Below are 22,181 nucleotides of genomic sequence, written 5' to 3'. Positions count from 1 at the left end.
TTAGGTGTATGTGGCTGGCGCCTTAGCCACTTGAGCCACAGGTGCCGAGCCCAATCTGAAACTCTTGGGCTCAAGCGATTCTCTTGTATTAGCCTCCCAAGTAGCTGGCACTACAGGTGCCTGCCACAATGCCCGGCTATTTTTTTTTTTGTTGTTGTTGTTGCAGTTGTCATTGTTGTTTAGCTGGCCCAGGCAGGGTTTGAACCCACCAGGCTCAGTATATGTGGTCGGCGTACCACCCACTAAGTTACGGGCGTCACCAGGCCTTGTAATCTTAAATACCTCCTGAAGACTGCTGTTGCCTCTGAAGCATGGCTGTACTAAGGGTGGGGCAGGGGTTGATTAAAAAAAATGCAGCCTAATGCCTTGTTTAAAATAATAAGCATGGAAAACACATCTTGTGCTATTGCATTGCTCTTTATAGGTTAATGATTTGCCTGAGATCATGAACTTGGTTGGGGATAGGCTGGGCAAGGGTATATGGTCAAAGTGACCTGATTATTAGGGCAATTCCAATCTGGCCTTTCTTGCACCTGTGGAATCTGATGAATTCTGGACAGGGTTCAGGAGCAATCCCTCTGACCTCTGCCTAATTTGTTTTATAGAATGTTTTATAGAGGTTGGTTCTCAAGCCTTGGGGTTACCACCTCAATCCCACTAGCTGAGTACCCTGTCAGGGGATGATGCTTCAATTCTGAGTCCTAGCCAGGCTTGTTGGGGAAGGTGGGTATCTCCTGGGGTTAGGGTGGAGGGCAGGGCCTGGCAGGCAGGGGGCATCTGCTGTAGTGCTGCGGCTGGCACTTTGGTCTCCAAAGCATATGTGGCTTTGACCTCCACAGCACTGGCCCTCCCACCTTAGGAAGAAAACATGTAGGGAACAGCCAGGTGTGCAGCCGCTGGTCACACCCTCCACCCTGACCCCTGTACTTGGCACTTGAAATGCTACCAAGTCCTTTTGGCCTGCTCTTACCTGGCTGTGGCCCATGCATGTGCCTTGCCAGCAATGCCAGAGAGGCCCTAGGGAGTCTCTGTGCCCATGGTCCTGCATTTCCTCCTCTGTTGTGGCTAAGTTGTTGAATTGCTGGTGACTCTGGGGGCTTGGGCCCAGACTCTTCAGCTCACATGATTTGGTGATTTCCTGCAGGAGAAGGATGATTTTTCCCTGGAGAATGTTCACTTGATCGGCTATAGCCTTGGGGCGCATGTGGCTGGGTACGCTGGCAACTTCGTGAAAGGAACCGTGGGCAGAATCACAGGTAAGCTCTCTCCAGCCACCCACAGTGGGCAATCCCCCAGCTCCTCAGCTACGCTGCCAACCTGGTTTTTCTGAATCAGAGTGCTCCCAAATGAGGCAGCTTGAGTGAGTCACAGAGGACTAGCTATAGACAAAAACTTGGAGAACAGCTAATCCAGAACTTTTCAAACGTTCTTTTTAGTCTTAGAACCTTTTTTTTTCCAATTGTATGGGGCTCCAATGTATGAGACAGAGGTCGTAGTGTTAGCCTTGCCATTTGGGCCCTTCTTTTCCTAGGAGAAATCTTAGGATCTCAGAGCATCAGGGAACACAGTTTGAAAGCCCCTGGTTAGTCTGACAAGTGAGGAAACAAATGAGGCAACTTGCTCACGGGTAAACAGCTAGCAACTAAAGGGCAGGAGCTGGGGTGGAGCCCTGGCCTGCAAGCTTTTGGCTGTTCATTTTAGGTCTCCACCTACGATGCTCTAGGGACTCAAGACAAAAGAATAAAGAGTAGATTGTAGTTGCTACATCTATGCCTGAGCTACTGAGAAGGCTGAGACAGGGTGATCAGTTGAGTCCAGGAGTTTGAGCTTATAGTGAACCATGTCATTGCACTCCAGCCTGGACAACATAGCTAGACCCTATCTCTAAAAAAAAAAAACAAAAGAAGAAGAAGAAGAAGAGAAAGAAAAAAACCCAAGCCCAAAAGATTTTAGTTTGAATTTTGCCTCTGATTTCTAGTTCACCTACCAATACCTCTTGCCAATGTTAAGGTAGCATATTTATTAATGATGGTTATTGATAGCTACCTATTTAGAATAAGTAGTTAAACTTAGTAATTAAAGAGACCTTTCTGATGTCAGCACCCAGCTGGGATGGAGTTTTCCACCATCTTAAAAAAATGATACCTTAGTAAGATTTTTTAAGAGATAGGGACTTACTTTGTCACCCAGGCTGGAGTGCAGTGGCCTGATCATAGCTCGCTGTAATCATGAATTTCTGGGCTCATGTGATCCTCCCGCCTCACCTCCCAAGTAGCTGGGAGTACAGGTATGCACCACCACACCTGGCTAATTTTTAAAAATTTTTTTATAGTGACAGTTCTTGCTATGTTGTCCAGGCTGATCTTGAATGCCTGGCCTCAAGCCAGATTCTGCCTGAGCCTCCCAAAGGGCTGGGCTTTCAGGAATGAGCCACTGTGCCCAGCTTTAAGTGAGCTGTTAACATGAGAGTTTGGGTTCAATCATTTAATGATTATGAAAAGTGTGAGAGGTTCTCTTTCCCATTTTGTGCCCTACAAATACATACACAGAGCTTCCTCTATGCTAACATTAACAGTAAATTTCTTGCTCTGGACTTTTATCCTTTTTCCAGCATTATTTTATTTTTATCACCTCCAGCTTCCCCTTCACCTCCAGGATAGTAAAGTAGTAAAGGTGGTCACCTTGAAGGAAAGATTTGAACAATTTATTTGCCTGCAGTATTTTCATTTGAAAACAGGATTCAGGTAGGAGAGAGTTGTTAGCTAAAGCATGACTTAGTAAAGGTAGAATTTCAGGTTTCAGCAACAAGTTGGTATGTAGGCTTTTTTTTTTTCATTTTGAGACAAAATATTTATTTATTTTGTTACCTGAATAGAGTGTAGTGGCATCATCATATCTCACTGCAACCCCAAACTCCTAGGCTCTAGTGATCCTCTGCCCTCACCTTCCAAGTAGCTGGGATTACAGGCACAGAACACCACATTGGCTATTTTTTTTCTATTTTTGGTAGAGACAGGGTCTTGAGCTTGCTCAGGCTATCTCAAACTCCTGAGTCCAAGCTATTCTCCTGCCTTGGCCTCCCAGAATGCTGGGATTACAGATGTGAGCCACTGTGCCTGGCCTTGTATGGTAGTTTTTTTAAAAGAACATTTGTGAAGTTTTATTGGCCTCCTCGATTGCTGTCCCTGGGATTAAGTCTAATATGTACATGCACACACACAAACACGTATGCATGCACATTCCTTTAGATTCAACGATTTGGTTTACTGTAGCTTAGTGGCTTTATTTTTATTTTGAAGATTGTGGGGCTGGGAGTGGGATTGTGTGGCCACCCTTGACTGTTCAATAACCCGGTGCTGCTGCAGAGCAGTTTGACCTGAAGCCACTCTGGGTCCTATTGTCTGAGTACCTCTTCCTAAGCCCCTGAATGATGGGCATGGTGTTTCAGATCCGGGCCAGCTGGGTTCAAACTGCAGCACACACAGAGCCGGGGCCCAGAGTGGTGTTGGCAACAAGGACAAATTGCACATCCTGCCTTTCCCTATTTCTAAATCTGAAATGAGGCTAGTGGGGGGAACTTTCTTGTTCTTTTTCCAGTTTGAGTGGCAGCTGCTGGGATAAGGGCTTTTCTCCCGTGGTGGGCAGGGGAGCCAGGCAGAATGTTAATCAGTGCTCTGCGGATGCCTGCACAGAGCTTGGGCCCCTGAGCACAGCCCCTTCCCTCTGTCCTTTCTCTGTGGAGCAGGGGCCTGGCCTCTGGCCAGCCCAAGGGTATTTGGCTCTCCTGACCCATGCTATCATGCAGGTTTGATGGGGGAGGCCGTGTCCTCTCATCTCTCCTTAGCTGGGAGACTTCCCATGGGCCTGAGGACCAGGTGGTCTCAGCTGGTGAGAGGACAGAGGTTGCAGTTTGCATGGGATCTTGAGGCAGTGATGCCACTGTCAGAGGCCATCAGGCAGTCCTTATCAAGGGGATACCTGAATCTCAGTCTTCCCCAGTCTTGCTTGGGCCAAAGGGTATGGAGTAGGGGCTTTTTAGAGTTTTACTTTCTTAGGCTTCTGAGTGGTCTGTGATATACTGGGGAAGAGGCCCTGTATTTCTAATTGAATCTTTGCCTCCTTAGTTATAAATAAATAAGCAGACAGATTAATTCAAGAAATATAAATTTAAATAAAAGAAAGAAATATGAAAAAGTGTTTACTATGCAGATAGTTGCTAGCTAATGTCACATACTTCATGTGTGACATATTTGTGCTATCTCTAGGCCACGTAGCACCCTTGCACGTTTCACAGGTGGGGAACCCAGGATGCAGTGACAGGTAACAGGACCCCTATCTTGCACCGTGTAAGTTGCAGAGCTGGAACTCAAACCCAGGCTGTCAGCTTCCACAGCCTGCAGCTAACCACGGTGCCATGCTGCCTCTCCTGGGGGAGATAATGTAGCTGTTGAAATAGGGCAGGCTCTGCTCTGCTAGGCCAGAATCCACAGCCCAGAGGTTTTCCTGACTCTGTGTGTGTTCACTTTGCAGGACGGAGCACATTTGGGAGAGTAGGTGACTAAATGGAAGAAGTGTGGGTGCTTCATCTTCATCTTCCCCATTTGGGGAGGGGTTAGCCATTCATTCCTAGTTAAAAAAGTAACTTGCGCCACTGTACCCCCCACCCCCCGTGTTAGTGACAGTCAGAGCAGGGCAGGTTGGCTCAGACTCGGTGGGTAGCCTGCCTGCCAGCCGGCCTGTGAGTCCTGTCAGCTTCCCACATTCCTCCAGCACGCACTGGTTTCCATGGCGATGACTGTCTGGTGGGGACCTTTGTTCACACCGAGCAAAGAGCGTCTCCCTTGTATTAGTTGCAAAGCAGAATGCCCCCTGCCCCTTGACATGGCAGGGAGAGGCCACTTGTGTCAGTACTGTGGTCCTTGCAGACTCTAAAATGGGCTGTTCTGGGAGGACACTGTTTTTGTGCCATCTTTCTTTGGGTCAGGGGCTCGGGATGAGCCCCCAAGGATCCTGGGCTCCTCTTCTGCCCTGGTCGTACATAAATTTACCTGCACCGCTTTCGGAAACTATTTAGAGTTTCATCTTCTACCAGGGTCAGGAACAACCAGGTTCTACAGGTTGACCATCCATTCTAGACAATAGCTCTGCCTTTGTTTATGTTCAAATTACACTTTCACATCTCCTGATGTGCTCCTTGGTCATATTGTGGTGGGGTCTGGTGAGCATGTCACCTTTCTGGGCTCTAGTCTTGGTCACATTTCCCAGCCTCAGTGTTTCTAGACCAGGATTTCTCCGCCTAGGCCCTGTTGACTTTGGGGCTTTGTTCTATGTGTGTGTGTGTTGGGGATTTGTCTTGTATGATGTAGGGTGTTTAGCTACATCTGTGGCCTGTCCCCACTAGATGCTAGTAGCTCTCCCCACCATAATTATAAAAAACAAGTCTCCAGACATTGCCAGATGTCCCCCTGGGGGGCAGAGTCACTCGCAGTGGTGAACTACGATTCTAGGGGCCCTTCCTCTACGGCGTGTCCTGTTTCCCCAGGTGCTCCCTGTGTGTTGGTGAGGCAAAGAGCCCTCCTGCTTGGGATGAATCTAGTTCTCATAACCACTCCAGCTTGATAGTAGCAGCTATAATAATACCAAGAAGCAATTAACCTCCTCACGTCTCATATGAACTGTGTGGACTAAGGTGTTCTGCTTCCATTTTATAGGCCATACTGAAGCATCAGGAAATTTTTCAACATTTGGGTCCCCAGACCACCTACTTTTTGGATGACCTGGGGGATCAGTATTTATTTCTGGGCTCCATGCCAGACGTACTAATCAGAATCTCTAGGAGGTCCGGGGCTTGGGAATCTTCATTCTATGCTTTGTAAGTTCTTTTCTTCGAGGGGTTTTGCATACCTGTGGTTCTGAAATTAAGAGATGGTCAAAAGTCTCTGTCCCTGTTGCAGCTACCTGCTCTGTCCCTGTCCTCACTCTTTCCCTCAGTGTACATACACACAGGTAACTAACTGCTCATGTGTCCTTCCAGATTTTTTTTTTAATGAGTCAGAGTCTCACTTTGTAGAGTGCCATGTCATGTTGGAGCTCAAAGTAACCTCAAACTCCTGAGCTCAAGTGATCCTCTTGCCTCAGGCTCCCCAATAGCTGGAACTATATGTTCCCACCACAGTGCCCGGTTATTTAGAGACAGGGTCTTGCTCTTGCTCAGGCTGGTCTCGAATGCCTGAGTTCAAGCAAAGTACCTGCTTCAGCTTCCCAGAGTGCTAGGATTACAGGCACGAGCCACCGTGCCCGGCCTTCCTTCCAGAATTTTTTATAGCTACGTGGTAGAATCTAAATTTTTAGCAAGCTCCCCAGTGCTATTTGTGCAGTTTCAAATGTGAGAACCTGCGCTACTTGCTGCTCAATACAGAAAGTTTGGAGGCAGAAGCGTTTTCTCACTGCCAGAGGAATTGTGGGGGCTTTATGTGTGGATACTTGCGTACTGGGTGCTCCCTCCTCTCTCATCATTCTGCCCTGGGCCTGACTCATAACTAAAGGAAGGGGAACAGTAAGTCCACATACAAATAGCTCTGCTTGAGGAGCCTGAGTTCTTCCAGAAGGATGTAGGCAGCTTAGTTATATAACAATTTGGCTGAAATTAAGGCTGTGGGGGGCTCCTAGGGGAAGAACGAATGGGAAAAGGGGCTTGGTTTCAGGCAGCCTGAGTTCTTTCTAGAACTGCTCTAGGACTAACAGTCTACATCAGGGGTCCTCAAACTTTTTAAACAGGGGGCCACTTCACTGTCCCTCAGACCGTTGGAGGGCCGGACTGCAAGCCCCAGGATGACTCGGCTGCTAAGCAGGACAGGCAGTGGTGGCAAAAACACCTGGCGGGCTGGATAAATGTCCTCGGTGGGCTGCATGTGGCCTGTGGGCCGTAGTTTAAGGACGCCTGGTCAACATGGATCCTCAGAGACGTGTGGTGGTGAACCTCATAGGTAGTTACTGGGTCACCCGAGGTGTCAGCACAGCGAAGGCTTCAGAAGAAAGTGAACGTTTTGCAACAGTAGGATTTGATTTCCACAGTGGGTCCCTTAGCTTCTGTCATGCCTTCCGTGTCTTGATTCACAGGTCGGGGCTCAGAAGGTATCTACATTCTGCACACTTGAACTTAACTTTAAATCTTGACTCCTTGACTTAGCGCATCTGACATAGTCCATCTTGGGCCTCCCTTTGGTTACAGGTTTGGATCCTGCTGGGCCCATGTTTGAAGGGGTGGACATTCATAAGAGGCTGTCCCCCGATGATGCAGACTTTGTGGACGTCCTCCACACCTACACACGTTCCTTTGGCTTGAGCATTGGGATTCAGATGCCTGTGGGCCACATCGACATCTACCCCAATGGGGGTGACTTCCAGCCGGGCTGTGGACTCAACGATGTCTTGGGATCAATTGCATATGGAAGTGAGTTCCTTATTTTCTGCCTCCTGTTTGACACAGTATAAACTGAGACCCACCTCCTTCCAAGTCAGCCAGAGCTGTTAGTGTTCCCAGCACCTTTCACCCTCTGCCACTGCTTTTAATATTTCTCATCATCCTACAAGCTGTTAACAGCCATTCAGGAGTCCCTGCTCTGTATTCTCATGCTTCAAGGTCACCATTTGTCACCGATTAATCTCCTTTTGTGATAAAAAAAGAATACTTATATGTTTGCTGGGGGGAAAAAATCAAACTACATAGACTTACACAAAGCAAAAAGTAAAATTCCCCCCAAACTCCCACTGTCATGCTGCTTCTACTCTTTAGACATAGCCAGTATGAACTTTTTGTGTGTATCCTTCCAGGCTTTTTTCTTTTTTGCCATTTTTGGCTGGTGCTGGGTTTGAACCCACCATTTCCAGTATTTGGGGCCAGCGCCCTACTCCTTTGAGTCACAGGCACTGCCCTAGGCTTTTTTCTTTCTTTTTTTTTTAATTTTATTTATTTTTTGAGACAGAGTCTCATTATGTTGCCCTCGGTAGAGTGCTGTTGCATCATAGCTCATAACAACCTCATATTCTTGGGCTTAAGTGATTCTCTTGCCTCAGCCTCCCAAGTAGCTGGAACTATAGGCACCCACCATAACACCTGGCTACTTTTTAAAATTTTCTTTTTTTTCATTTATTTATTTATTTATTTATTATTGCTGTGGCATCATAGCTCACAGCAACCTCAAACTCTTGGGGTTAAGTGATCCTCCTGCTTCGTTGTCCTGAGTAGCTGGGACTATAGGCACCCACCATGACACCTGGCTAGTTTTTCTGTTTTTAGTAGAAACAGGGTCTCACTCTTGCTCAGGCTGGTTTTGAACTCCTGAGTCCAAGTGATTCACCTGCGTCAGCCTCCCAGAGTGCTCGGATTACAGGCATGTGCTACCATGTCTGGCCTAGTCTGGAGGCCTAAACATGAAAGCATATATATTTGCTAACCATATATATATTTTTAAGACTGTATAATATTCAATAGCATGGATATACTATATTTTAATTTTTGGTAACATTTAAAGTAGTAAAACTAAGAGGCTTTCTCTATTCACTTAAAATTTATCTTCTGAACAACTGAGTCTATTCTTAACAGACGTAGGCAGAACTAAATTCGCTGCTGAAACAGACGTGACCATTGACAATCTCTTTCGGGGTTTCCCATCCTCTTATTGCCTTGAACGCTGGCAGGATTTCCTATCTTGGCCCCAGTTAGCTCTTTCCACTGAAGCTCTGCCCTCTGGATATTCTACTCTGTCACTCATTCTTCCCCTTCCCAATATGGTTAATATCCAAGTAGCCCTGTCTTAGGCTCCACGATGACGACATTTCTTTTCTTTTCTTTTTTTTAAGAGAGAGTCTCACTCTGTCATCCTGGGTGGAGTGCCATGGTGTCATCATAGCTCACAGCAACCTCAAAGTCTTGGTCTTGAGTAATCTTTTTGCCTCAGCCTCCCAGGTATCTGAGACTATAGGCGTGGCACTATGCCCAGCTAGTTCTTTTTCTATTTTTAGTAGAGATGGGAGCTTGCTCTTGCTCAGGTTGGTCTCAAACTCGTGAGCTCAAGCAATATACCCACCTTGGCCTTCCAAAGTGCTGGGATTACAGGTATGAGCCACCATGTCTGGCATGATGGGATTTCTTAAGGCTGGTGGTGCCAGTGAGGCAGAGTTAGGGGTGGATTTGCCAATTTTTTCTTAAGGTTCCAAGAGTTACTTAAATTATTTGCTTTAGCTTCTGGTTATAAGAAATAATAGTGTAGCCAGAAAATCCCAATTAAACTCCTAACTTTGCAACTAACTGTGACCCTGAGCAAGTTAGCTCACCTCTGTGGGCCTTTGGGTCATAGCTTATAATTGAAGGGATTGGACTAGAATGACGTTGGTAAGCATCTTCTTAAAGAGTCAGCTAGTAACTATTTCAGGCTTTGCAGGCCAAATAGCCTCTGTTTCAACCATTCCACCCTGCTGCTGTAGCATAAAAGCAGCCACTGACAATACCTAAACACACGAGTGTAACTATGTTCCAATACAACTTAATTTTTAAAAACAAGTAGCCAACCAAGCATGGTGGCACATGCCTGTAGTCTCAGCCACTTGGGAGATGGAGGAGAGAGGTTCACTTGAGTCCAAGAGTTTGAGGCTGGCCTAGGCAACACGGCCAGACCCTCTCTCTAAAAAAACAAAAACAAAACAAAAGGTAGCCAGCCTACAAACCGTATTTTGCTGAGCTCAAGAATAGATGATGTCTAGCATTTGTGACTATATAACTTTATTAGGAGTTAGTGAGTCTTACTGCACAGCTGGTCTGCGTCACCCTGTTTGGTGCTTATCATATACAGTCTCTCGCCCTTTTTTGCTTTGTGTGTGTCGTTGCTGTCTTCTCACCAAGAGTGGGAATACTTAGGCAGCAGAAATGCCCTTAAATTCTTCTACATCCTAATAGGAGCCCAGCACATCACTGAACGTGAATTAAGAATTACACAAACAAGGCCAGTCACGGTGGCTCACGCCTGTAATCCTAGCACTCTGGGAGGCTGAGGTGGGTAGATTGCCTGAGCTTATGGGTTCCAGACCAGCCTGAGCCACAGCAAGACCTTATCTCTAAAAATAGCCAGGCATTGTGTAGTCCCATCCCTTGGGAGGCTGAGGCAAGAGAATCGCTTGAGCCCAAGAGTTCAAGCTTGCTGTGAGCTGTGACACCATGGCACTCTACTGAGGGCAACAGTTAGACTCCATCTCAAAAAAAAAAAAAAAAAAAGGCTGACCCCGCATGTTTTCTATCTCTCCTGTCCCCAGCAATCACAGAGGTGATGAAATGTGAGCATGAGCGGGCCGTACACCTCTTCGTGGACTCCCTGGTGAATCAGGACAAGCCCAGCTTTGCCTTCCAGTGCACAGACTCCAACCGCTTCAAAAAGGGCATCTGTCTCAGCTGCCGGAAGAACCGCTGTAATAGCATTGGCTACAATGCCAAGAAAATGAGGAACAAGAGGAACAGCAAGATGTACCTAAAAACTCGGGCAGGCATGCCTTTCAGAGGTAACCTTCAGTCCCCCAAGTGGCCCCCAGGAAGGCCCTTGATACCTCCCTCTTAATACCATGCTGCAGAACAGGGGACGTTCCAGCTTAGGAGATGTGGCCAGCACAATTGAAGCAAATCATTGCAAAGCAGATTCCTATGTGCATGTCCTAGGAGAGCTAATCTTTAAGAAAGTAAATGGTGGGGACTCCTGTGATGTGACTATCAGTCCAGGATCCCAATATTAATGTCTTAAATTTCCTTCTTGCATTTAACTTTCAAAGTGATTTCATATTTGTTTTCTCATTTTATTATCATAACAAATCTGAGATAAGTTGAATAGGAAAGTAATATCTTAATATTATTACTATTATTGTTATTTTGAGACAGAGTCTCACTCTATTGTCCTAGGTTGAGTGCCATGGCACTCATAGCTCACAAACTCTAGGGCTCAACTGATCCTCTTGCCTCAGCCTCCCAAGTAACTGGAATTTCAGTAACTGGGATTTCAGGCACTTGCCAGAACTCCCGGCTAGTTTTTTCTATTTTTAGTAGAGACGGAGGTCTCACTCTTGCTCAGGCTGGTCTTGAATGCCTGAGTTCAAGTAGTGCACCCACCTTGACCTCCGAGAGTGTGTGTACCACAGGTGTGTGCCACCACACTGGGCTAATACCTTACCATTTTAATAACATGTTATAAAAACATAGGATTTGCAGATATTGTAGGTATTTCATATGAGGAGATTGAGGCCCAGAGGTTAATAATTTGATTCTTAATCCAAGGTCATATAGCTAGTACATAGCCAGGCCAAAATCTCCAAAAGATCTCCTGACTCCCAAGTTCAGTTCAGGGGTCTTTCTTCTATACTGCAGTGGCCTCTTATGCCATTGGACTAGAGGGAGGCTGGAGAATGGACTCAACCAAAAGGACCTTGATCCCTAGAACTCAGTGTGTTGGGTGATTCCATTAGGGTCAGGGGTGCCCTGCCATGACAAGCAAGACCCATCACCTGGCATGTGGCGGCTATGGATCTTGGTGCTTGGGACCAGCCATGAGGCTTGGCTCACAAATATCTTTTTTCTGCTATCTCCACAGTTTACCATTATCAGATGAAAATCCACGTCTTCAGTTACAAGAATATGGGAGAAATTGAGCCCACCTTTTATGTTACCCTTTATGGCACTAATGCAGACTCCCAGATTCTGCCTCTGGAAATGTAAGTCACAAGTTTCCTTGGCTCGGTTCAGGACAGAGAACTAGTTGGTTTGAGAATGAGAGAGGGCAGGGGAACTTTGAAACAAGATCAGGGTGCAGGGCAGTGTGGTCTGACTTGCTTGGGGGGAGGAGCTGGGTGGTCCACTGGCCTTTGCAGTTCTCTCTCTGGCGGTGCCTTTTCCATCAAGCCCTTGACTCAGTGTTTCTGGGAAGGAAGCTCCCAGGATGACTCAGCAGCGTGAGAAGAACTGCTGTTTCATTCCAGGCAACGCCTGACACCTAAAGCTTTCAGCAGTCTGGAACTTCATAAATGTCATCTCTGGACCTCTCCTGATGAGCTGCCTGTGGGAGGGGGATATAGCAATCTGTTTGTCTTTGTTGAGTGCCCACCAGGGACAAGGTGCCATGGCAAGTGATGTTGGGATGTGAAGAAACGTCATTAAATAATTAACATCTCAGGGCTCGGGGTCTAGCTGGGACAACAAGCTTGTATACACACACAAACACACATGCAAAGGGGTCAAGGCAGGCCATACCAAAAGCCACATGTGAGGGACAGGCAGGAGGCAGCTTCGAGTTTGGAGGGAGACAGACACCCATGGGTTGACAGGAAGAGCATACTATTGGGTGTGGATGGGACATCCTTGTGTTTCCTCATTTCTTTTTACTTTTTTTTAAGTTAGAGTCTCACTCAGTCACCCTGGGTAAAATGTGGCATGATAGCTCACAGCAACCTCAAACTCCTGGACTTGCCTTAGCCTCCTGAGTAGCTGGGACTACAGGTGCCCACCTCTATGCCCAGCTAGTTTTTCTACTTTTAGTAGAAACAGGCTCAGCCTGGTCTTGAACTCCTGACCTCAAGCAATCCACCTGCCTCAGCCTCCCAGAGTTCTAGGATTATAGGTGTGAACCACCACACCTGGCCTGAGTTTCCTTATTTCTGCTCCTTCTTGGTCCTGTCTCCCCAAAAGTAGCATACATAGGGAGATGCTTGGGAAAGGTTTTGATAAAAAGTTGGGGTTCTGTGGGTAAACTTATCTCTCATGTTATATGGAGCACCTCTGAGCTTCCACTTCTGTCCTGCTAGTGGGACATGGAGGCCAGCAGTATGGGGGGACCTCACACCTGTGTCTCTAGTCAGTGTGGCACAGATGCTGTCGCCTGCACAGTGTGGCAGTTTTTCAGGTGGCGGGAGCACGAGATCAGCTTCTCTCTTGCCTTGCAGGGTGGAGCGGATAGGGCTGAATGCCACCAACACCTTCCTGGTCTACACTGAGGAGGACTTGGGAGATCTCTTGAAGATCAAACTCACCTGGGAGGGAGCAGCTCAATCTTGGTACAACCTGTGGAAGGAGCTTCGCAGCTACCTGTCTCAACCCCGCAACCCGATGAGGGAGCTGAATATCAGGCGCATCCGGGTGAAGTCTGGGGAAACCCAGCGCAAGTGAGTGCCCCGGCCCTTCTGCCCCTGTGACTGGGCTGAGAGCTGTGCCTCTGAGGCATCCTCTCCTTGGCTAGGTATCCACCCTTGGTCACACCCCAGCCAGAGCACACAGGCCAAACCCCAGAGCAGGAGAAGTGACTCTCAGATCAAGGCTTCTGCCAACCATTGCACATCTTATGCCCTGGTCGTGGGCCCTTGGCTCAGAGGGGAGGGCAAATGGAGGCTGGAATTCAGCCTTGTTCTGTCTGCCAAACTTGTGTTGGTCCAGAGGAGGGGAAGCTTCTCCTGGATGGGGCTCTTTAGGCCTGCTGCCTTGCTGGTCTGTGTACTGTGGGGTCCATGCAGCCAAAGGCTTTGCTTGCCTCCATGCAGGGCAAATAGGAGCATCCTGCCCAGGGAGCCCCGTGGCCGAGGTCTGTAGGAGGAGCTGGTTTTCCCTGGTATCCTATTTTAAGAGCATTATTTTAGCTCTTCTTCAGAGGCTCTGAGACAAGAATATGGGGCTGGGGTCCTGCCTTCAAGAAACAGAGCGTCCTCTGTGCCATGCCAGCTGGCAGCGTCCCCATTTCTTTTACCCCAAGCCTAGCATGAAGCATCCATTCCAGACCTTTGTATCAGCCCCAAACTCCGTGCTGGGACTCTGTGAGCAGGCTTCTTTCTAAATAGAAGCCAGCGAGGGCTCAAAGCCAGAGAAGCCTGGGAGACCTTTGTCGAGGGAGGATGCTTGCTGTATAAGTCCTTCAGCCGACTGCTGGAAAGGGTACTGCCAGCCTGGGCCTGGGAGGAAGCCGCTTCCTCTCGCTTTGTCCCTTGTCTGGCATTTTCTCCATTACAATTCTCCACATGTCTTGTTTACACTCACCATCTACGGCCCAGCTTGGCAGCAGAAGGAAGAGGAGACCTGGGGCCCTTGGCTGAGGGACTCTGGTCTAGAAAACTGAGATAGGGGTGCCAACTTGTCATCTAGATAATTGCTTATCTTTTTACTTCTCTGGGCTCTTGTAAGTGCAAAGGCTTGTGGGTGTGACAGCTGAAAGATGATCTTTTTTTACATAATATTTCAAATAAAATCAACATGGCTGAGACTTAACAAATGTAAACAGTTCTCCATATTGGTTTCAGATATAAGATCTTTAAAAAGTGAAACATTGTAGATGTAGTTGGACCCTCTTTTTGCCCTCCCCTGCCCTATTCCTTTCTTTCAAAACAAATCTAATATTTCAACATTAACTAACTGACGTTAGTATAAATTCTTCTCTCACGTTTTAAAAACCCTTAGTCCTTCTATTTGTCACCATACACAAGAGAATTGTTTGGGATGCTTCTGAATTTTACATGAGTGGACATATTATTTTACAAGTTGTGTTTTTTTCATTCAAACATAGTTATATGTCTATTCACCTTTAACTCCTGTGTCTAAATTGCATTGCATTGTACAAACAGTAGTTTCCAACCATCGTTCTGCTGAATATTTTAGTTGTTGCTACTTTTTTGTAGTTGCTAATAGTGCTGAGATGAACATCCTTGTACGTTTTCCTTGCAGCATGTGTAGGTAGGAGGGCCTCTTTTTGACATGTGTACTAAAAAGTGGAATTGCTCGGCTCAGCTTGGCGGCTGTAGCACAGTGGTTACAGAGCCAGCCACATACACCCAGGCTGGGGAGTTTGAACCCAGCCCAGGCCAGCTAAACAATGACAACTGCAAGGAAAAAATAGCTGGACATTGTAGAGGGTACCTGTAAGTCCCAGCTACTTGGGAGGCTGAGGCAAGAGAATCGTTTAAGCTCAAGAGTTTGAGGTTGCTGTGAACTGTGATGCCACAGCACTCTACTGAGGGCAACATAGTGAAACTCTGTCTCAAAAAAAAAAGTGGAATTGCTGGGGTATAGTATATGCATTCTCCAGCCTACCCCACTATTATTAAATCCCTCGCCAAAATAGTCGAATCAATTTTTAATGTTAGCTATCCAGTAAGAATTCCTTGTCCCTGCCTCCCCACCAACATTTGGGGGGGCATTCTTGTCTTCCTGTGAGGTGTGGGTAAGTCCTCTACTTTTGTTTTAATTTGCATTTCCTGATTGTGAATGAGCGAGGTAATCTTTTCATGCGTTTATAAACATGTAGGTCCTAAGGTTCTTAGGGCTTTTTGGGAAAAGTTCTTCAGCTGTTCTGAATGTGGCTTTTATCCTTCAGCTATGCTAGTCACACACACCGAGGCTGCATCTGTAAGTTCTAGGGAAATAGGTACTGCATCCCTGATTCCCTCTTACGATCCTGGCTGTCTATTTGCTGAATCTGATTTTGACTTGCCACTAAGTTCCAGTTGCTCGTGTCAATAGATGTTTATAGAGCATCAGACTGGAGGTGTCTTAAATTCCTTCCTTCAAGGAGCTCACAGTCTAGTGGAGAAGTCAATATAGGAAATCCACAAGCAATTCCAAGCAGGGTATCACATTTTACAGTAAAATAAAACATTCATTTTTAACTCTGTGCCATAAGAAGTAATGAACAATACTAACAAAACCCCCATTTATATAACTTTTTCTGAAGTTGAGAGGTCAAGGGAGGGTTAGGTTAAAGAGGGCTTGGACAGTCAGGGGGACAGTCGGGGGGGGTTTCCATGGCCCTTTAGATAGGGAAGAAGGTGAGAGAAATGTGTCTGAGGCTGCAAGAGGCCACATCATGGAAGCTTTCAAAGTGAGACACAGCTTAGTGTCCTGGTAGTAGTGACAGGAGTTCTGAAGGCCCTTAAGTCAGGGTGTGACATAATGAAAACTCCCACCAGTCCTATGCCATTTGCCTTTAGTCCAGAAAGCACAGGCTGAAATCCCTCTTGAAGAGCATAGCTGAACCTGTGGTTTCTTTTCCCTCCTAGATTGACGTTTTGTGTAGAAGACCCTGAGAACACCAGCATATCCGCTGGCCAAGAGCTCTGGTTTCACAAGTGTCGGGATGGCTGGAGGATGAAAAATGAAACCAGGTAACCAGGACTTTCTCGTTTGTTCCACTCAGCACAAATTGACTGATTGCCCAGCACATGCTCCGATGGATCTGGGTGCTTGGCATGCAGCATGAAAAAAGCAGATTAAAACCCCTTCCTTGAGGATGCTGACTTTCTGCTAGGAGGGCATGGACAAATGAGTAAAATGTCCTAGACAGGACATTGGAGGGTAGTAATGTCCTTCTGCTTCTCCCTGGAGGTGTTCATTGCATGTGGCCCTTCTGGCATGAGGTCTTCTCAGTAACTATATCCCTGCAGGGGCCCATGCCCTGCTGTCTTTGATTGACACCTCTGTGGTGACCAGAAGCTAGACCAGGGTTTCTAGCTTCCATCTGGACACCAGGTCACTGTAGGGAGTATGGTAGAAGGAAAAGGAGAGGCACAAAGTATATTTCCTTTTTTTTAGGCTTTCTGGAACTCAGGTTGGTGTGAATGGACATTAGTGGGCCTAATTCTCCCTCTTTTTTTTTTTAGAGACAGAGTCTTATTTTGTTGCCCTCAGTAGAGTGCTGTGGTATCACAGCTGACTTAGGGGATTCTCTTGCCTCAGCCTCCAGAGTAGCCGAAATTACAGGCACCTGCCACAACACCCAGCTATTTTTTTGTTGCAGTTTGGCTGGGGCTGGGTTCGAACCCACCACCCTTGGGATGTGGGGCCAGTGCCCTACTCACTGAGCCACAGGTGCCACCCAATTCTCCCCCTTTTTTGAGCAATAGGGATTTTCACATCCATGGGTCAAGTCAGACAGAGGGGTTTTCATGTTTCCACATCCCATGGCCCATGCTGGAATCCCATTCTCCAGGCTGAGGAAGGCCCATCTCGCCCTCTGAGCCTGAGCACCTGCTGGAGAGGAAAGAGATCAGCTCTCTGCTTATTTCTGCCTGCATCCCTTGCCCTAGCTGGGGAACTAGCTATGATACTGCCGCTGAGCACTGAGCACTGAACCCTGAGCACAGGCCTAAACTGCCTCCAGCCACTTACATAATCATTCAAGTCCACCATCAACCCCAGGTATTTTTATCTCTGTGTATAGGTGAGAACTAGGCTCCAGGAGATTAAGTCACTCCCTTCAGGTCCTGCAGTGATGGCAGAGGGACATGTGAAGTGGGTCCGTCTACTTTAAAGCCTGTGCTCCCGAGCACAGAGCTCCTGCTGGCTCAGATGAACCACCTCACCTGGGGCTGGGTAGTAATTAATCTAGCAGCTGTGCCCATGCTCTGGGGTCCCCTGTGATTAGCTGTCTGCCAGCTCTGAGGCTGGGCTGCACCCCAGCTGCTCTGTCTCTTGTCAAGGAGCATTAGCATGACCACAAGCTCCATGATCACAGGACTCATGGGGTCTGTGAACTGCCCGTCTAATTAAGGGCCTTAGTCTAGAGTAGGCTCATAGCATTTTCTGCTATCATGACAATTTTCAGTCTTTATGTTTGCATTCCAACTTGTACCTTTCAAAGTGTTTCTGAAATATATGTATTAACTTGGCTGGGTGTGGTGGCTCATGCCTGTAATCCTAGCACTCTGGGAGGCTGAGGCAGGTGGATAGCTTGAGCTCATGAGTTCAAGATCAGCCTGAGCAAGAGTGAGACCCCATCTCTAAAAATAGCCAGGCATTGTGGCAGGCACCTGTAGTCCCAGCTACTTGGGAGGCTGAGCAAGAGGATCATTTGAGCCCAAGAGTGTAAGGTTGCTGTGAGCTATGATGCCACAGCACTCTACTGAGGGTGTCAAAGTGAAGCTCTGCCTCAAAAAAAGAAAAAAATATGTATGCATATAGTAACTTCATTGATCCTTAGAACAGCCATGAAGATTGGACACACCTAGGAAAGATTGCTAGTGTTATGATAAGAGATAAGATATTTTATTTTCCTTTTCTGCTCCAAAACTTCATAACAATTGAGAACTATGACTCACCTCACACCTCTTCTTTTAGAAAATAAGTTGCCTCTTCCCTTTCCCTCAAAGGAACAGAAAACAATATAGCCCGAGTACTAAGTTAACCCTAGTGAGTCATGGCGTCCCTGGACATGTAGTGGTGGAACACCTGTAGGGTTCTCCCTCCTGACATGGACTAGGAGACTGGGGTTCCCAGGGGCTCAATGGCATATTTGTAAGACTAGAATCACCAGCTCTCGGGACTCTCTGTCTTGTCAGTCTCTCTGGTATTTCTAGATCAAGGCAAAAAGGACACTTAGATAGTTCTCCCCACACTTGTGTGTGTGCTTGTGTGAGTGTGTTTCAGGTGGGCATTGTTATAAAAATGTACATGCTAGGACTGTGATGTATGCAGGGAGGGGCCTAGAAAGGGCCCCTGGGCAGTGTTTCGTGTGAACGAAACGTGAACATGTGGCTTGTTGGGGAGGGAGAGAGGGAACCACCCGGGGTATTGTCCATTTATTTTGATATGAAACAAGTAAGATAGTCTGGAGGTGGCTCAGAATGCTTGGTCTTGGGATGGGGAGAGTACGCCTCAGTACAGGTCTACATATTTGCTGGGATATAAGCTGATACATGCCCCCGTCACGTGGTTCTTTCCAGTCCCACTGTGGAGCTTCTTTGAGGACCCCCTTGCTGCCCAAGTTCATGGAGGAAAGTTACTGCTGAGGACCCACCCACCCGATGGAAGGACCCCTCTCAGCCTTGACCCTGGAGCACCAGGAACGACTTGTCTCCTGTGACGGCTGGGACTTCTGGCTGGAGGGGACTGCACTGCCCATGTCGCTCCTGCTGCTTCTCTAGAATAGCTCTAACTCCACACCTCCGGCAATGCTTCTGGGCGCCATGTCCACGCGGCTGGGTGCCCAGGACTTTTGGCACTGCACCTTGAGCTGGCTTCTCAGTTGCTGGGTGATCCTATGCTTTGCCTGACAAGAAACCCTGGCTCTGAAGTGACTCAGTGTGGAAGGCTGTCAGCTGTGTGGCCTGACTTGAGCCTTAGTGAGAGGTCTTTCCAAGGGGAGCTGGCTCATGTAGGCCTCTCACCTGGTTCACACGGAGAGGGGACAGTAGCCCTGGGCTGGTGCGAGGCTGTCACTGTTGGGGTTCTTGTGGGGCTGCATTGATGTTCCATCTTGTTCCTCAAATCATTCTCTGAAGCACACATCACTGGCTTTCTTGTTTTTCCATTGTTCATTATTTGATTATTTATTGGCATTTAAGATTAATTAGCATGTGGCAGTTGATTTGTTACTCAACCTCTCCATTTCTAGAACCCTTCCCATTTGGATGGCTGTGACCGTTTGGAGAAAGGCACAAGGGTGAGAGTCAGGGACCACAAGGCCGTACAGGGTTTCTACCTATTTCATCTTAGTTAAATTACACGGTTTCCCCTAAGAGTGACATGTGTGCTCACTAGCAGAAAGAGCAAGCAGAGTATCAGACCTGTTGGGGCCAAGAGGGGCAGTTGCCAGATATGACTGCTTCGGAGCAAAATCTCGTATGTTTAGGGAGATAAGAGGTATTCCACATGAAATCCATAGGGTTTATATAGAAATCAGCACCTGCCAACCAGAGCTGGCTCTAAGATTTAATACAGTGCTTTTTTCTTTTTGAAATATCTTTTTGTAATACCAGTGCCCTTTCTATGTTGAACTTCTTGAAAAAGCCTCCAGTGCTAAGTCTTTTTTTTTTAAATTTCAAAATACTGAATAAGGGGGTACAAGTAGTTTTTTTTACGTGGATATCTCATGTAAGGCTTCAGTCAAGGCTTTTGGTGTACCCATCACCAGAATAGCATTCTTTGTACCCCAGAGGCAAGTTCTTATCCCACATCCACACTCCCACTCTGCTCCTTAGATCTCATGTTTAGGTCAGCCTTGGAATGGATATGCCTGGCATCTGAGCAACACTTTCACACTTTCAAAAGATTAGCGTGTGCATCACCTAATTAGAGTGAGGTGAGTAAGCAGCTGTTATTATCCCTAATTTGCAAAATTGAGGTTTAGGGAAGTTCAACCACAGGCCTAGAATTACATACCACGTTGGTGGTGCAGCCAAACCAAAAGGCCCAGATTTCCTGGAGGCAAAGTCCTTGTGCAATCATCCCCGAAATCTCATGGAGATGTCTATAGCCGTTTCCCACTGATATGCTCCAGGCAGAAGGCAAATAAGAACTTTTTTTTCCAACCCATAAAATCCTAAACCCTTTTATTAATATATAACCAGGATAATACCTGTGCCAAGGCGTTGGGCTTTTTATGGGTGAGATTTGGGGGGAGGTGTGATATCAGGTGGGGGAGAAGGGGTGATTTTCTTTGTACTTAGGTTCTTCAAGGACATTGGTTTAATCTGTATGTGCCAAAGTTGAATCACTGTTTAAAGCCAAACTTCTGAAGACAAAGTTAAGGTATGTTCTCCATCCCATGTGTGCTTCTGTTACTCCTTTCATGCTTTCTAACCAAAGTGAAGCTTGTAGGGTTGAGTATCCCTTATCCAGAAGTGTTTCAGATTTTGAATTTTGTTCAGCTCTTGGAATCTTTGCATATACACAATGAGATATTTGGGGGGGGTGGAACCCCAGTCTAAATTCAAAATTTCATTTCTGTTTGCTGTATACCTTAGACACGTAGCCTGAAGGTAATTTTATACAATATTTTAAATAATGTTGTGCATAAAACAGAGTTTGTGTTAAGCACTTATATGTGGAACATTCCACTGTGGCATCATGTCGGTGCTCAGAAAGTTTTGGATTTGGAGCATTTTGGATTAGGGATGCTCAGCCTGTGTGACTGGCCATGCATCCTGGTGACTTTTGACTTCTGTTTTTACTGATGGAAGTTTTGGGAACTGAATCCTCACTGTGTTGTATATTTATGCATTTGGCTTGAAGCCTTAATTGTATATAATGATGCTTTTTTAAAAATGCTGCTTAGAATACTATTTATTTCTCAAATGTATATAATGTATAAAAACAAATATATGGTTAGTTTTTACTGTAAGATTAACCAATTTCAAGATTAAAAATTTTTAATAGTAAAACAATAAAACACTACAAAATTCTTAAGAGTCTGGCAACTCGGTTCTTTTAATTTGTAAGTATTATAGCTGTCCAAGCCTGGGGTTTGGCGAAACAACGAATCTGAGGTGTACTCTTTATTTGATATTGTTATCAGGAATGGACGACAACTCCTTTCACTAAAGAACAAGAAGGAAAATTATTTCAATTGTAGCAGGATGGTCTAAATGTAGATTTTTAGGAAGGGCAAGGAGGGTGGCTGAACATTGGGGAATATAGGTTTGGTTGCATGGGCCTAGGTAATAGGGACTTATACCAGGGACAAGCTGACTACTTTGTTGTGTTAAAGGCCCAGTTGTTATTGAGGTCCTGCTGGTTTTCTGTCATTGTTCTAGAACCTAGAATAGTATTTAGAATCGAGCAAGTATTCAATGAGTATCTAAATGAATAGTTGGAATTAGGTACAAGAAGCTGCTACTTAAATAGGTGGCAGGTGAGCTGGGAAAAGAGCAATTAATTTGGAGACAGAAGTCCTGGTATGTCATTCAGTATTATGTGAGCTTTGGGCTAAATATAATCTTTCCCCATTTCCATCTGCCATTTTCTAAATAGAGGCAGCGCCCTGCGGGGTTGTTGGAAATGTTAAATGTATATTGTTAAAAAAAATTAGTGTTTTGTAAAAAGTGAATTGGAAAAAGGACAGCATGTGATAAACTATATCCATGTGTATGTAGAAACTTTATGTGTAATAAAGGGGTTCTATTAATCATTGGAGAAAGAATGGATGGTGAATAGATGATGGGGGGGAAGTAGGTTCATTAAAGAGGAACAAAATTAGATCCTTATCTTAACCCATATACAAGATGAATTCCACTTGAATAAAAGGCATAAATGTGAAAGTCATAATGCTAATAGTTATTATAAAATATAAATTGTCACAGGACAATAGGAAATGGAAAATTTAAACAGATGAACAAATATTAGATTAAATAAAGTGCTAATAAAACATTTCCCTTTATTTTATAGACTCAAAACACTT

The 22,181-nt window shown here is 46.0% G+C and overlaps 1 protein-coding gene across 1 annotated transcript in view; it reads left to right on the top strand.

Annotated features, from left to right (window-relative positions):
* The window catches only part of LIPG (lipase G, endothelial type), a 27,216-nt gene extending 6,038 nt beyond the window's left edge, over positions 1–21,178 (top strand). The window contains exons 3-9 of the mRNA XM_023510245.1: positions 1,131–1,256; positions 7,232–7,453; positions 10,309–10,551; positions 11,628–11,748; positions 12,973–13,191; positions 16,066–16,170; positions 18,727–21,178. Coding sequence (XP_023366013.1) covers positions 1,131–1,256; positions 7,232–7,453; positions 10,309–10,551; positions 11,628–11,748; positions 12,973–13,191; positions 16,066–16,170; positions 18,727–18,748 — 1,058 coding nt within the window. The 3' untranslated portion in view covers positions 18,749–21,178. The remainder of the gene's footprint in view (positions 1–1,130; positions 1,257–7,231; positions 7,454–10,308; positions 10,552–11,627; positions 11,749–12,972; positions 13,192–16,065; positions 16,171–18,726) is intronic.
* The last annotated feature ends 1,003 nt before the right edge of the window (positions 21,179–22,181 follow it).

Source organism: Otolemur garnettii, unplaced genomic scaffold (genome assembly GCF_000181295.1).
Source record: "Otolemur garnettii isolate 467f Iridium unplaced genomic scaffold, OtoGar3 scaffold00012, whole genome shotgun sequence".
Lineage (NCBI taxonomy): Eukaryota > Metazoa > Chordata > Mammalia > Primates > Galagidae > Otolemur > Otolemur garnettii.
Note: the sequence above shows the minus strand (reverse complement) of the source record. Positions and strands in the feature narration are given on the sequence as shown.